Genomic DNA, 14,961 nt, shown 5'->3' on the forward strand with positions numbered 1-14,961 from the left:
AGTACAAGCCCAGTTCATCCAGTCTCTCTTCATATGAAAGTCCTGCCATCCCAGGAATCAATCTGTCAATCAATCAATCAATCAAACCAGTTCTGTTCGTCAATAAAATGGTGGTTAATCTCCCTGAAGTATCGTTCCCTATTGTATCGCCATGTAATGCTGCTGTAGGTTTTCCTTTGCAGATCTAGCTCAGCATACTGGTGCACATGATGAGTATGGTGAGGTAGATGTACGATGGAAAACCTACAGTTCCTGTAGTTCCTCTAATGTCCAGAGATTTACAGATCTCTGCTGGTTTTTGAAAGAGGCACAGCAGCTGGAGCCACTGGTTTGATCCATTGTCTTTTTGTGGAGTTTGCACGTTCTTGCTGCAAACGTGTGGATTTCCCATGGGCGCTGTAGTTCCTTGCAACGTCCCAAAGACGTTTCTGTCACTGGGTTAATTGGCCACTTTAAAATGCCCCCAGTGAGTGGTGGAGGGGGAGGGATTGAACTGTTGTGGCGGGGGGGGGAGTTGATGGGAATTCTGAGGTAGGAAATTTCACAGAATTCATCCAAGGGAACAGAAATCTCCTCAGACTAGTCCTGCCTTTCATACTCCATATCTTGGGACGACTCCTGATTCCTGACCCCTGCCAGCCAGAGAATATTATTGACAATATCCAGCCGGTCAGAACTTTATAATGAGATCCCCTCTCACCCTTCCAGTGAAAACACATATACTGTAGTTAACCTGGTCTTTTCTACCATGGTCCGAAAATCCATGGTGGTTCACTTTAGATGGGAAATGTATCCTTTTCGGATTGAGATTCAGATTCAGGTTGTACCCTCAGTCTCCTCTGTTCCAGGGGAAACAGTCCCACCCGATCCAGTCGGTCCTTAAAGCTTTCCAGTCCTGGCCAAGTCCCGCTGTGTTCCCTGGGAAACAGTCCCACCTGATCCAGTCGGTCCTTAAAGCTTTCCAGTCCTGGCCAAGTCCTGGCGCATTGTTTCCGATTCCTCTCTAGCTGATCTACATCCTCATCCGATTTACAGTGAAGAAACAGAATCGGTCATCAGGACGGGAGCAGAATGCACATTTTATGAGGAATTGCCGTGCAAGTCCAGGGCTTGTCAAGTTCATTGTTATGTGCATAAGTATGGTGAGGTAGATGTACAACGGAAAACCTGCTGCAGCATTGCGGGCTTGTAGGTTCAGGTAACACGGAGAATGTGCCATGACTTATACAAGACTGGGAAGGGAGAGAGAAAAAAGACTCTGTAAGAAAAGGGGCACATTCAGAGACAAGTCCATGGCAGAGATGGTCTGTTGTGTTCTCTTTCTCAGGTAGGGTTAGAGTTGTGCAGGTCAGTTCAAGAGCTGATTGGTTTAAGGGAAGCAGCTGATCTTCAACCTGGTGGCGTGGGACTTAAGACCTATGCATGTCCTCTCCGACGGTGGCTGTGAGAAGATGGCAGCACCTGGATGGTGGGATTCCTGATGGTAAATGTTGCCTTTTTGAGGTAGCACCTCCTGTGGATGCTGTCAGTGGTGGGGAGGTCAGTGCCTGAGAAGTGATAGTGATTCACTGCTCTCTGCAGCCTCTTGCGTTCCTGCATGCTGGGACTGGTGCAATCTGTCAGGATGCTTTCAACAGTGCATCCATAGAAGTTTGTTAGAGTATTTAGAAAGTCATAGAGGAATACTGGGTGGAAACATGCCTTTGAATCAACATGTCCACGGTAATTCTGGTGCCTACCAAGCTTGTCCCTTTTGCCCAAGTTCAGCCAATGTCCTTCTAAACCTTCCCTATCCATATTCTTTGAGTCATCTGCTGATGCTCTTGCACTTATGGTGGCAATTTCACGATGTATCTGAGGCCACTCAGTCCATCAACTGTGTGTACTAGCCCTTTGTATCCTTTATCCCAGTCCTTGTGTGGTTGGTGCCAAGCAATGTTTATCATCAGCAGGTGACCAGACGGTGGAGAACGAGAACCAGCCAATGCACATATCAGAACCAACTGACATCCTCACCTTCATGGCAGACACAACAGCGTCCCAGCTCACGATGATGGACGCGGTGAGCACCAGCCTCTTTGAGTTGTGCATTTTAGCCTTCTTGGGGAGCATGCCTCGGGAAACGGGCCTGAGCGTCTAGTGTTGGTGGGAGGAAACACACCAAGAGTATCCCTGCAGTTGGAGCCACTGCCGTACAGATCGGCAGTTGCCGGGTTTGATCCCGATCTCCAGAACCCTCTGTGTGCGGATTTTGCACGTCCTACCTGTGACCCCACCTGTTGCCCTCCTGGGGTCCATTTCCCTCCCATATCCCTATGACCTGCTGGTTAGTAAATTGCCCCAAAGTGGTAAAATTCAGGTGACATGGGAGGTAAGTTGATGGAAACGTGGGGGGTATAAAATGGGTTTATTGCACGGTACCATAGCAGTCAGAGTAAACGCTATTACTGCAACAGCATTCACTGATTGGGGTTCAATTCCCACTGTCGTCGATAAGGAATTTCTGCATCCTCCCCATGACCAGGTGGGTTTCCTCTGGGGGTGCCCTGGTTTCCTCCCACATTCCAAAGACATACGGGCTAGGGTTAGTAAGCGATGGGCGTGCTCTGATGGCACTGGAAATGTGGCAACACCTGGCACCATCCCCACTGATCTGATTTGACGCAAGTGACACATTTCACCGCATGTTTCGATGCACGTGTGACAAATAAAGCTCATCTTGATGGTCGGGATGGATTCAGTGGGCAGAAGGGCCTGGTCCTCAGCTCTAGCATTTCATTGACAAGCAGCATGATAAAGGGGCAGAACAAGCCTTTAGGGCTGGCACAGTGGCGCTGCAGGTGAAGCCACTGTCACGTAGGTCCGGTGTCCCAGGTTCGATCCCAGCGTCAGGCGCTGTCTGTGTGTGCTTGTTCTTCTTGTGACCACATGGCTTCCCCCACCCCTCCTGAGTTCTCCAGTTTAGTACCACATCCAAAACTAAATTAATTATACCCTGGTACATATCAGGGCAAAGAAGAGCTGGTTGATGGGGGCATGAGAAAGAATAGATTAATCCCACACCTCCTAACACTCCCATCATCACCAGCCCACTCCGATTCCACCCCTCACCCACACACACTAGGGGACGTTCTAGACAGGCCAATTCACCCACTGACCCACACATCATTGTGCTGTGAAGGACAGCGGATCCTCCTGTGGAGAAATGTCGAACCTGTACGCAATCATGCATAGTTAAAGGCAGCCTGAAATCCCTTTAACTTCGGGGCAGCATAGGGGTTAGCAAAATGCTTTACAGTACCAGTGACCCTGGTTCAATTCCCACCGCTGCTTGTCCTGTAAGGAGTTTGTACCTTCTCCCCGTACTGTAATGGTTTCCTCCGGGTGCTCTGGTTTCCTCCCACAGTCCAAAGATGTCCCGCTTGGTAGGTTAGTTGGTCAGTGTCCCGTGACTAGGCCAGGGTTAATTCGGAGATGATGGACTGCACAATTCGAAGGGCCGGACTTGCAGGTCCAGTGGCTCAGGTTTGTTCTCACCCTCTGGTGCTGTATCTCAATATATAAAGAAATATGTAGTTTTCTCCTTAAACTGGACCGTATGACGTGTTAACAAGTGTGACTCAGACCACGTCTCACAGTTCATCGTTACTTCGGGAGAAAGGCCTTGCTTAGATCTCCTCAAAACTTCTTACCCGTCCCCTGAATTAAGGTCCTTTGGTTTTTGACACCTCGGACAGGGGGAAAACGTTTTTCAGTATCTGTGCCCCTCATAATTTTGTACACCTCCGTCAGACCCCCCCCCCCCAAACACCCAGTCTTCTTTGTTCCAAGAAAAGCAAACTGTGCTTATCCATGCAGTCGTACTGATCGAACTGCTCAGTCCCAGGCAACGCCCTGGTGAATCTCCTCTGCACCTTCTCCACCACCGTCACATTGTCCCCGTAGTGCGGTGACCGGAACGGCACACACCCTGCAGCTGTAGCCTCAGCGTCGGAATCCGGTTTACCATCACTGACGTGTGTTGTGAAGGCTGCTGTTTTGTGGCACAGTAATTACGTGATAGACAAATTACTGGAAGTTACAATATGCGTGGAGAGGTGATGAAACACCTCTAGCAGAGGAGGTGTAAAGCACTCTGTTCCTCTGCTGGACAGGAGGTCTCCCTTGGGCATGGTGTAGCTCCCAGTCAGGGTCACATGGAGCCATGGAAGGGCGGATGCTCGTATGAGCAGCTGGTGCATAGCACAAGTCTTGGTTATGTGACCACTGACAGCAGGCAGACAATCCCTGAACAGTATTGATAAGGGCTGGGGTCAGCCATCTTGTAAAGACACTGCCCAGAAGAAGGCAAGGGCAAGCCACTTCTGTAGAAAAATTTGCCAAGAACAATCATCGTCATGGAAGGACCATGACTGCCAACGTCATATGACAAAGTATGTAATGATGGCAAAGCTGCGATAAATAGATTAATTAAATAGTTCAAAAGAGGGGTTCGTGGATTCATGGATCTTTTAGAAATCTTGTGGCTGAGGGGAAGAAGCTGTTCCTAAAGTGATGACTATGGGTCTTCAGGCTTCTGAACCTCCTCCTTGTTGGTATTAATGAGAAGTGAGCTTGTCCTGGGTGGTGAGGGTCTTTCAGGATAGATGCCGCCTCTTTGAAGACGTCCTCAATGGTGGGGAGGAGGACGGTGACCTTGATGGAGCTGGCTGAGTCTACAAACGTTTGTACAATCCTGTTCAGTCACTCCCCATCCCGCAGATCGGAGTCTCAGACCAGGAGGCGGCGTACAGCCCTGTGCAGTCTCTCGCCATCCCACAAATCGGACTTTCCCGACCAGCAGGTTACATACAACCCTGTGCAGTCTCTCACTGTCCCATGAATCGGAGTCTTCGACCAGGAGGTGATGTACAACCCTGTGCGATTTCTCGCTATCCCGCGGATCGGAGTCTCTGACCAGGAGGTGATGTACGTCTGTACAACCCTGTGTGGTCTCTCGCCATCCTGCGGATGAGAACCTCCGACCAGAAGGTGATGTACAACCCTGTGCAGTCTCTTGCCATCCCGTGGATCAGACTCTCCTGACCAGGAGGTGACGTACAACCCCGTGTGGTCTCTCGCCATCCCATGGATCGGAACCTCCGACCAGGAGGTGACGTACAACCCTGTGCGGTCTCTCGCCATCCTGCGGATCGGACTATTCCAACCAGGAGGTGACGTACAACCCTGTGCGGTCTCTCGCCATCCCGTGGATCGGACTCTGACCAGGAGGTGATACAACCAGTCAGAACGCTCTCCACTGTACACCTGCAGAAATGTGATCATATCTTCCCTGCTCTTTGCCTTACAGACATAGTAAGTTGCAGACCGTTTCCTCCTTTTTAACATTCTGGAATATATTTTATATGAAGCTGGCGATAGATCTTTGAGGATCTATCCTTGGCCCATCATGTAGTTACAAAGAAGGCATGACAGTCGCTATGTTTAATTGGGAATTTGAGAAGATTTGGTATGTCAATAAAAACGCAAAAAATTTCTACTGATGTATCCTGGGGAGCATTCTAACCAGCTGCATCACCATCTGCTACGGGGAGGGGAAGGGAGCTACTGCACAGGATCGAAGTATGCTGCAGGAACTTGTGAATTCAGTCTGCTCCGTCATGGGCACAAGCCTCCCCAGCATCCAGGACTCCTCCAAGGAGCAATGCTTAAGTAGGCGGCATCCATCATTAAGGACCCCATCACCCAGGACGAGCCCTCTCCTCATCGCTACCATCAGGGAGGAGCTACAGGAGCCTGAAGGCACGCACTCAGTGATTCGGGAACAGCTTCTTCCTTCTGTCATCCGATTTCTGAATGGACATCGAACCCATGAACACTACCTCACTACTACTTTTTATCTCTTTTTGCACTAATTATTTAATTTAAATTTATGTATATATAAATTTAAATTAAATAATACTGTAATTTACAGTTTTTATTGTGAATTGCAATGTATTGCTGCCACATAACAAATTTCATGACATATACTGGTGATATTAAACCTGATTCTGATTATTTACCACGATAATAACAACCCCATTCCCCCATGTTTCTTTTACTGTGTGTCTCCCAGTCAATGTATCTGTGCAGTGAAGCTCTTGTTGTCTTGTCCCAGGAGCTTTTCATGAAGGTGGTGCCGTACCACTGCCTGGGGTCCATCTGGTCGCAGCGGGACAAGAAGGGGAAGGAGAACCTGGCCCCGACCATCTGGGCCACCGTCAGGCAGTTCAACAAGCTCACCAACTGCGTCATCAGCTCCTGCCTCAGCAACACCAGGCTGCGGCCACAGCAACGGGCGCGCATCCTGGAGAAGTGGGTGCTCGTGGCCGAGGTAGGTCCGTCTCGGAGGGGCAGAGGGAGCTCAGGGTCCGCTCCCAAAGCGCCCTGAAGGTGGCCACACAGGGCAACAGGGTGGGGAAGAAGGCCCGTGGTGTGCTTGCCTTCACTGGTTAGGGCAGTGAGCTCAATGGTCAAGGAGTTGAGTTGCAGGGCAGTACATAAAACATTACTGAAAGTTACAAAGATAAATAAATATGCCAAAAAGGAATAGTGAGGTGGTGTTCACGGGTTCAAGTACTGTTCAGAAATCTGATGACAGAAGGGAAGAAGCTGTTGCTAAAACGTTGAGTATGGGTCTTGAGGCTCCTGTACCTCCTTCCTGGAGGTAGTAAAGAGAAGAGATTTACCAGGATGCAGCCTCAGTGAGAGAGCATGTGCTATATACAGTAAGCTGGGCAAACTGAGTTTTCTCTGGACCGTTAGAGGATGAATGGAGATCTAATAGAATATCATAAAATTAGGAGAGGTATAGATGGGGAGTCAACCATATCTTGTCCTCGAGATCAAGGTACCCAATACTACAGGAAGGGTAATTAAAGGAGGCGTGCAGGGTAAGTTTGTTTTACTCAGAGTGGTGGGTTCCTGGAATGCACTGCTGGGCGGGTGCGGTGGTGGAGGTAGAATCGGTAGAGGTGTTTAAGAGGCTCTTAGATGTGCACATGAATGTGCAGAGAATAGAGAATTGTGTAGACAGAAGGCATGAGTTTAATGAGGTATTTAATTGCTAGTTTAATTGGTTCAGTGAAACATCAAAGGCAGAAGGGCTGTGTTTTATGCACTGTGTCAGTAGTCATACGGCCTTGGCCTCTTTTATGTCTCTGGCTAAAACAACCCACTGTGTGACACACACACACACAGAAGAACTCGGCAGCATCCATGGAGGGAAATGAACAGTCAACATTTCAGACCAAAACCCCTCTTCAGAACTGGAAAGCAAGAGGCCAGAAGACAATAAAAGGGCAGGGGAATGGGGAGGAGCACAAGCTGAAGGGGAGAGGTGGATCCTGATGAAGGTTGGGCGGGGGGGGGGGAGTGTGGAGGAAGAAGATGAGTGTTAAGTAGTTGATCCCATATCCCATTTCCCAGTTCCCCAGATTTGTAACTCTTCAGGAACCCACTTGCCAGCTTGGATATTTCCTTTCCTTATGACACAGGAGGAGTCCATTCACCCCGTTGGGCCTGTACTAACTCTCACTATTCCATTGATTCTCTTATGACTTATTTTTTCCCACAAGCCAAATAACTCCCCGGAGGTGGAAAACACTTCAATGAGTTAAGCCATCTATATCAATGATCTGGATGACAATGTGGTAAACTGGTTTGGCAGATGACACCAAGATTGGGGGTGTAGTGGACAGCAAGGAAGACTATCAAAGCTCGCAGTGGGATCTGGACCAGCTGAAATAATGGGCTGAAAAATGGTAGATGGAATTCAATGCAGACAAGTGTGAGATGCTGCACTTTGAGCGGATAAAGCAGGGTTTAGACTCCCACTGTAAGCAGCAGGGCACTGAGGAATGAGGTTTAGCAGAAGGATATGGGAATAGAGGACCATCATTACTTGAAAGTGTTATCACTGGTAGATAGGGTTGTAAGGAGAGCTTTTGGCACATTGACCTTCATAAATCAAAGTACCGAGTACAGGAGTTGGGATGTTATATTGAAATTGTATAAGATTAGATTAGATTAGATTAAACTTTATTGTCATTGTACTGAGTACGATGTTGGTAAGGCTAAATTTGGAATATGGTATGCAGATCAATTCACCTGCCTACAGGATAAATATCAATAAGATTGAAAGAGTGCAGAGAAAATTTGCAAGGATGGTGGTAGGATTTGAGTTATAGGGAGATGGTTAGGTCTTTATTCCCTGGAGAGGTCGAGAATGCGGGGAGATTTGACAGAAGTATACAAAATTGTCAGGAGTATAGAAAGGGTAATGCAAGCAGGCTTCTTCCACTGAGGTTGCGTGAAACTATAGTAGGTCTTAGTTTAAGGATGAAAGATGAAATATTTAAGAGGAACCTGAGGGGCATTTTCTTCACTCGGAGTGTGGTGAGTGTGTGGAATGAGCCGCCTGTGGAAGTGGTAGATGTGGATTCAATTTCAACACTTCAGTGAAGTTTGGATAAATACATGGATGGGGCAGGAATGGAGGTCTCTGGTCCAGGTGTGGGTTGATGGGATTGGGTAGAATAACAGGGTAGCACAGGCATTTTTCTGTGCTGTTTCTATGCCTATGACTCTCTATAGTCCAGTCAATCTGTTGGTCCGGAACTATCAAAGTCCTGAGTGTGCTGGATTGATAGAGCTTTGCTGCTCTTCCTGGTCTTTATTGCCTATACAGGAGGGGGAGATTCCCCACTCCCAGAGTGACTCTCCTGCTTCAAGTTTGACAATGTCCTCATTTGTATTTCCCTGCAGGAATGCCGGGCTCTGAAGAACTTCTCTTCGCTTTACGCCATCATCTCTGCCCTCCAGTCGAACCCCGTTCACCGGCTGAAGAAAACTTGGGAGGAAATCCCCAGGTACAGTGTGGGGAACTGGATCACAATTCTGTGTGTGTGTAGGAGATATCAGTGTCCAAGATACCCAGGAATTTTTGCAAGGGGTACCAGTATCAGAGCAACAGTTCCCAGAAATTATTCACAGGAAACAATCCGCATTGGAGCAGCTTCTGAGATTCTCAGGAATTGTGTGGGGAGGAGCAGCGTCTGCATTGGAGCAACTTTTGGATATTCCTTTGGATAATGTAGAGGGATCGGTGGTTCTGGATTACAGAATACCCAGATCACCAATCATGAATCAGAATCAGGTTTAAAATCACTGTCGTATGACGTGAAATTTGTTAAATAAATATGGGAAGAAATCAATTACAGTAAACATATATGTGTATATTAGTTAAATTAAAAATGGTGCAAAAACAGAAAAAGTAAAAAAGTGAGGTGGTGTTTATGGGTTCAGTGTCCATTTAGAAATCGGATGGCAGAGGGGAAGAAGCTGTTCCTGATTCACTGAGTGTATGGTAGATTCAATTTTCAGCAGTGGAATATAATTTCTAGGAATCCCAGGAATAATGAAACTATCGTTTCAGTGTTGGAGCAACATTCCCAAATTCTGTGGGGGGTAGGGAGCAGATCCCAGATTTGATGGAATAATCGGAGAGGATTACTTGAGAATTCCAAGAATAGATTGGGAATCAGTGCGTCTACAAGAACAACATTCCCAGTTTTCCTGAGAATGGTTTACGAGGATCAATATAGGGGAATTCTTAGATTCCAGAAATTGTATGGTGGTTTACCAAAAGATTAAGGGAATTTACTACTCCCAAAATCTCAGATAGGGGGCTGAATATCTATAGAATTTCCAGATTCCCAGGAAATAATATGGAAGAAATTATTTTCTCATTACTGAGGCAACATTCCCAGGAACAGTGTGGATCGATCAGTGTAGGAGGCTTTCCAGAATTCCAGGAAAAGAGCAAACGTGTTCGGCATTCCCAGAATCCCAGTTTCACTGTGTCTGGCTGGATACAGCACCAGGGGAAATTTCCCTGGGAGTATTAGTTCCTTGCATGTTGTGTGAGATTTTAGGCTCTGTGATGGGATTCAGAGTGAATATTCTTCCTTTATTTCCAGAGAAGTTATGCGGAGATACGAGGAACTCTCGGAGATCTTCTCAGAGAAGAACAATTATTCCCAAAGCCGGGAGCTGTTGATTAAAGTAAGAGCAATGATCTTAATGTGAAATGGAAACATCTATATTCGCTTTTAAAATTGGAAGTTCCTATTACATTGTACAGAACTAAAACAGCAGAGTTTGATTTGAAGGCTTTGACTGTGTGAGAGTGTTACCCAACCAATGGTCTCTGCTCTAATTCGGCAAACTTGTGGGTGGCTCAGTGGCACAGTGGGTCGATCCATTGCTTCACAGCTCCAGAGATCCAGGTTTGATCCCAACCTCCAGCAATGTTTGTGTGTGGAGTTTGAACATTCTCCCTGCGAACGCATGGATTTCTCCTTGATGCTTTATCTTTTTTCCCCACATCCCAAAACTGTGCAGATCAGTGGGTTAACTTTCTGCTCTATATTGCCCCAGTGTGTGGGTGAGGAGAGAACCTGGGGGGATTGAGTTGAGAATAAAATCTGATCAGTGTAAATGGTTGTTCGTTGGTCGGCGTAGGCTTGGTGGGCTGAATTATGTGTTTCTATGCTGTATCTCTCTATGACTCTATAAATATAGACAGGATTCAGGAGCACTTTACTCTGCCATTGGATAAATCATGCCCATTCTGATTGTAACATCAACCTTGCATTCCCATTGATTCCTATTATCCTTTGATCCTATTGCTTGCTGAAAATCTATCCGTGTCTGCCTTAGAACAGCCTTCAACCCAGCCCATTTCCTGAACCTGAATGGCAGTCCCGTCATCTGCTCGTTGTTTGACCTCCAGCTGCCTTGCCTTGGCCTGGTTGTGTCTGTTCTTCTGAACGGGCATCTCTGAGTCATCGTGTTGTGCAATGAATCAAAATCACAAGCTTCTCACCCCATCGTTTCTTCAAGAGTGTCTCTTGGTGCCCAGGCCGCAGTGGGTTCATCTCCGAATGCCAGTCATGACCACCCTGTTCCAGAGGGGCAGAGGTGCTCCCTGCGGTGGGGACTCGGTGGTGTAGTCAAAAATGTAAACGGTTATCCAAGTTTACAGTGTGATCTTGATCAACTGTGCTAGTGGCGATTTTGTTAAGACTTACACAGTGAATGGTTGGGCCCTGGGGGTTGTTGTAGAATGGAGAGACTTTGGGATAGAGGTTCACACACAAGGCACAAGGGATTCCAAAGATGCTGGAAGTCTTGAGCAATGTACACAACTCACTGGAGGAACTCAGCAAGTCAGGCAGCATCTATGGAGAGAAATAAACAGTCGATGCTTCAGACTGTGACCCTTCATTAAGGGCTGATGTAGGGTCTTGGCCTAAAACGTCGACAGTTTATTCCCCTCCATGGATGCCGCCTGATCTGCGGAGATTTTCAATATACAGGTAGTTATCTAACTGAAAATATCAACACAGGTCAACCGAATGACGAGGAAGATCCTTGCCTTCCTCAGGCAGGGCATTGCATGCAGGAATTGGGGCGCAATGTGACAGTTATGTAAGCCTCTGCCAAGGTTGCATTTGGAGAACTGTGTATCAGGTCGTCCTGCTATAGAAAAGGGTGTTAGGTAAGGTGCAGAAAATCTATACAAGGATGTTACCGGGACTGGAGCGCTGATAGATTATAGGAGAGACTGATAGATTAGGACTTTCTCTGTCGAGTGCAGGATGTTGAGGGGGGACCTTAATCATGAAGGGACACAGAAATCACGAAGCTGACCACAGTCTTCTCCCCAGGGTAGGGAGTCTAGAACTAGAGGACATATGTTTAAAATGAGAGAGAAAAGGTTTGAAGAGGGCCAGAGGGACAATTTCCTTCTTAGAGAATGTGGTGGGTATATGGCAGCGGTGGAGGTGGGTACATTTGAAATGCTAAAAATCGTATTTGGATAGTTTATGTGGATGGGAACGGGTTAGAAGGCTATGACCCAAATGCAGGCAAATGGGACTAGCTCATCTAATGAAATAGGTCGGCACAGATGGGTTGAACTGAAGGATCTAATTCCATGTGTTACTCTGATCTCAGTTCAATGCCGAGCCTAAAGATTTAAAATAAAGATAACAGATTCTTCTTTGTTAATCTGCCAGGAAGGAACTTCAAAGTTTGCCACACTAGACAAGAAGCAAATGAAAAAAACAAAAGACCACAAAATCCCGGTAAGTTGCCTTTTAATCTTACTGAACATTTTGCTTCTTGTTGAATAGAACATGAGGCTTAACTCTTTGGGGGTCTTTACAGTCACAAATTCCATTTATGTAGCAACCATGAGGTAATTAGGTAATCATAAGTTACAACCACAAGGAATGTAAACTCAAAACCAATTGGAAACTGGGAAATTAATTGTCGGTTTGGGTTCAGTGGTGCAAAGGGCCTAACCTCTGTGTTGTATTTCTATAAATATTATCTATTGTTTGCATGACATTTACGTTAAAGCTCAAACATATCAAGTTCAAATTTATTGTCGGAAACACGTACATCCAGGGCATAAATGCCATGAAAAATTAGGCTCTTGCAGCAGCAGCACAGTACATCACAAATATAAGGCGACATCAATAAGCATAATTTACATGACAAAATATAAAATAAGATGGAGTGAGAGGAAAGGAACTGTAATCTTTTGAGGAGACAGATTGTATGCTAGGGGAGAGTATTCAAAAGAAGTGAGCAAGGAGAGTTTGGATATTCTGGGCTCCACAGTTCCCAAGAAGACATTGGATTGTGTGTAAATAGGCGCTTACAAGGGCCAATAAAAAGAGGTTAGGATTAAGCGTTTGGCCATTGTTAGAGTGGACCAGTGTTAGAGTGGTGAGTTCAGCAGGAAGAGGCATAGGTAGACGACTTCATTTTTTTTGTTTTGCCCTGTTAGAGCAATTGAGACACAAGTTGCATAGTGGAATGCACCTCTTGCAGAATATAGGAAGGCAGGCAGACCTCAAATATCCCTGACGACTACACCAGCAAGAAGTGCATCCAGCTGCAGCTTCTTTCAGACTGTACTAAGGAACTGGAGCTGGAATTGGATGAACTCCAAATTCTTTGGGAAGCTGAGAGGTTGATAGACGGGACATACAGGGAGGTAGTTACACTCAAGATGCTGGACCCAGGGAACTGGGTAACCGTTAGGAGGGGGAAAGGGGATAGGCAGCCAGTGCAGAGAACCCCACTAGCTGTTCCCCTCACAATAGGTATACTGCTTTGGATACTGTTGGGTGAGGTTGGGAGAGATGGTGGGCGACAACCTAGCAGAGGAAAGTCACAGCAGTCAGCTCTCTGGCACTGAGTCTAGCCCTGTGACTCAGAAGGAAAATGGAGAGAAGAGGCATGCTGATAGGGGATTCATTGGTTAGGGGAACAGGCAGGAGGCTTGGTGGATAAGAACAAGATTTTTAATCAGGGTCAGGGACATCTCTGATCAAGTCCACAGCAATCTTAAGTGGGAGGGTGAGAAGCCAGAGGCTGTGATCTACGTTGGTACCAACGACAGGGGTAGGAAGGGTAATGAGGTCCTGCAAAGTGAGTTCAGGGAATTAGGTGGTTAGTTAAAGGACAGAATCTCCAGAGTTGTGATCTCATGGTTGCTACCCATGCCACATGCTTGCAAGGCCAGAAATAGGAAGATCATACAGTTTAACACGTGGCTAAGGAGTTGGTGCAGGAGCGACAACATTAGCTTTTTGGATCATTGGGCTCTCTTCTTCCAGGGAAGGTGGGATCTGTACAGAAGGGACGGTTTACACCTGAACTGCAGGGGGACGAATATCCTTGCAGGAAGGTTTGATAGTGCTGCACGGGGTCTTGGGTGGGGTTTAAGCTAGGGGGATGTGAAATGAGTGCCAGTGGAGATAGTGGCGTGATTGTGGGGAAATATGTTGTTCAGGCTGCAGACAAAGTCAGGAATCAAAGAGTTGAGCATAATGGGACTAATGTTCTCTGTATATTTCAATGCAAGGATTATGGTAGGAATGGTGGATGAGCTTAGGACATGGATCGGCATGTGGAATTGACATTGTAGCCTTTAATGAGACTCGGTTTCAGGAGGGGCAGGACTGGCAGCTCAGTGTTCCAGTGTTCCATTTTTTTAGATGTGGTGGAGCGGGAGCAATTAAAGGGGGAGGGATGGCATTACTAGTCAGAAAAAAGGCCACACTAGTGCTCAGTCAGGTCAAACTTGTTGGCTGAGGTTAGAGGGGGTGGAAATGAGGAATAAAGAAGGGATGACCATGTTAATTGTAGACCACCTAACAGTCTGTGGGATTTAGAGGAGCAAATTTGTAGAGAGATTGCAGATTGTTGCAAGAAACAAAGTTGTGATAGTAGGTAATTTTACTTTCCCACTTATTAACTGGCGCTCCCATACTGTGAAAGGGTTGAATGGGACAGAGTTTATCAAGTGTGTTCAGGAAAGTTTCCTTAATACATAAAGGTCCCAACTAGAGAGTGTGTGATACTGGATTTCCTATTAGTGATTGAGACAGGGCAGGTAACAGAAGTTTGTATAGGGGAACACTTTGCATCTAGTGATCATAATGCTGTTAGCTTCAAGATAATTATGCAGAAGGTTAAGTCTGGTCCTTGGGTTGAGATTCTAAGTTGGACAGAGGCCAATTTTGATGATATTTGAAAGGATCTGGCAAGTGTGAATCGGGATAGGTGTACTTGGTAAGTGGAAGCCCTCCAAAGGTGATATTTTGTATGTTCCTGTCAGAATAAAAAGCGTAACAGGGTTAGAGAAGCTTGGTTTTTGAGAGATTTTGATGCCTTGTCTCTTCCCCAGTCTTACTCCAGTGACCCAAATGTACTGTAGTGCAGATCTTCCCTTTCTCCAAGTGACAGGTCACGATTTTCCCCAGCCCCACTGCAGTACTTCAATCAAGGGCTTCACTTTCTCGACTACAGCTCACTGTCCTCTCCAGCCCCACTCCAGTT

The 14,961-nt window shown here is 46.5% G+C and overlaps 1 protein-coding gene across 4 annotated transcripts in view; it reads left to right on the forward strand.

The window, feature by feature from the left end:
- Positions 1–14,961, forward strand: part of LOC140198095 (ral guanine nucleotide dissociation stimulator-like) — a 132,726-nt gene that overhangs the window by 85,710 nt on the left and 32,055 nt on the right. For 3 of the 4 annotated variants that reach the window (XM_072258991.1, XM_072258993.1, XM_072258995.1), the window contains exons 6-10: positions 1,950–2,062; positions 6,158–6,373; positions 8,806–8,909; positions 10,020–10,104; positions 12,123–12,191. In XM_072258991.1, coding sequence (XP_072115092.1) covers positions 1,950–2,062; positions 6,158–6,373; positions 8,806–8,909; positions 10,020–10,104; positions 12,123–12,191 — 587 coding nt within the window. The remainder of the gene's footprint in view (positions 1–1,949; positions 2,063–6,157; positions 6,374–8,805; positions 8,910–10,019; positions 10,105–12,122; positions 12,192–14,961) is intronic. The other variant, XM_072258992.1, reaches the window with a different exon arrangement.

Source organism: Mobula birostris, chromosome 5, assembly GCF_030028105.1.
Source record: "Mobula birostris isolate sMobBir1 chromosome 5, sMobBir1.hap1, whole genome shotgun sequence".
In the NCBI taxonomy this organism is placed as follows: Eukaryota; Metazoa; Chordata; class Chondrichthyes; order Myliobatiformes; family Myliobatidae; genus Mobula; species Mobula birostris.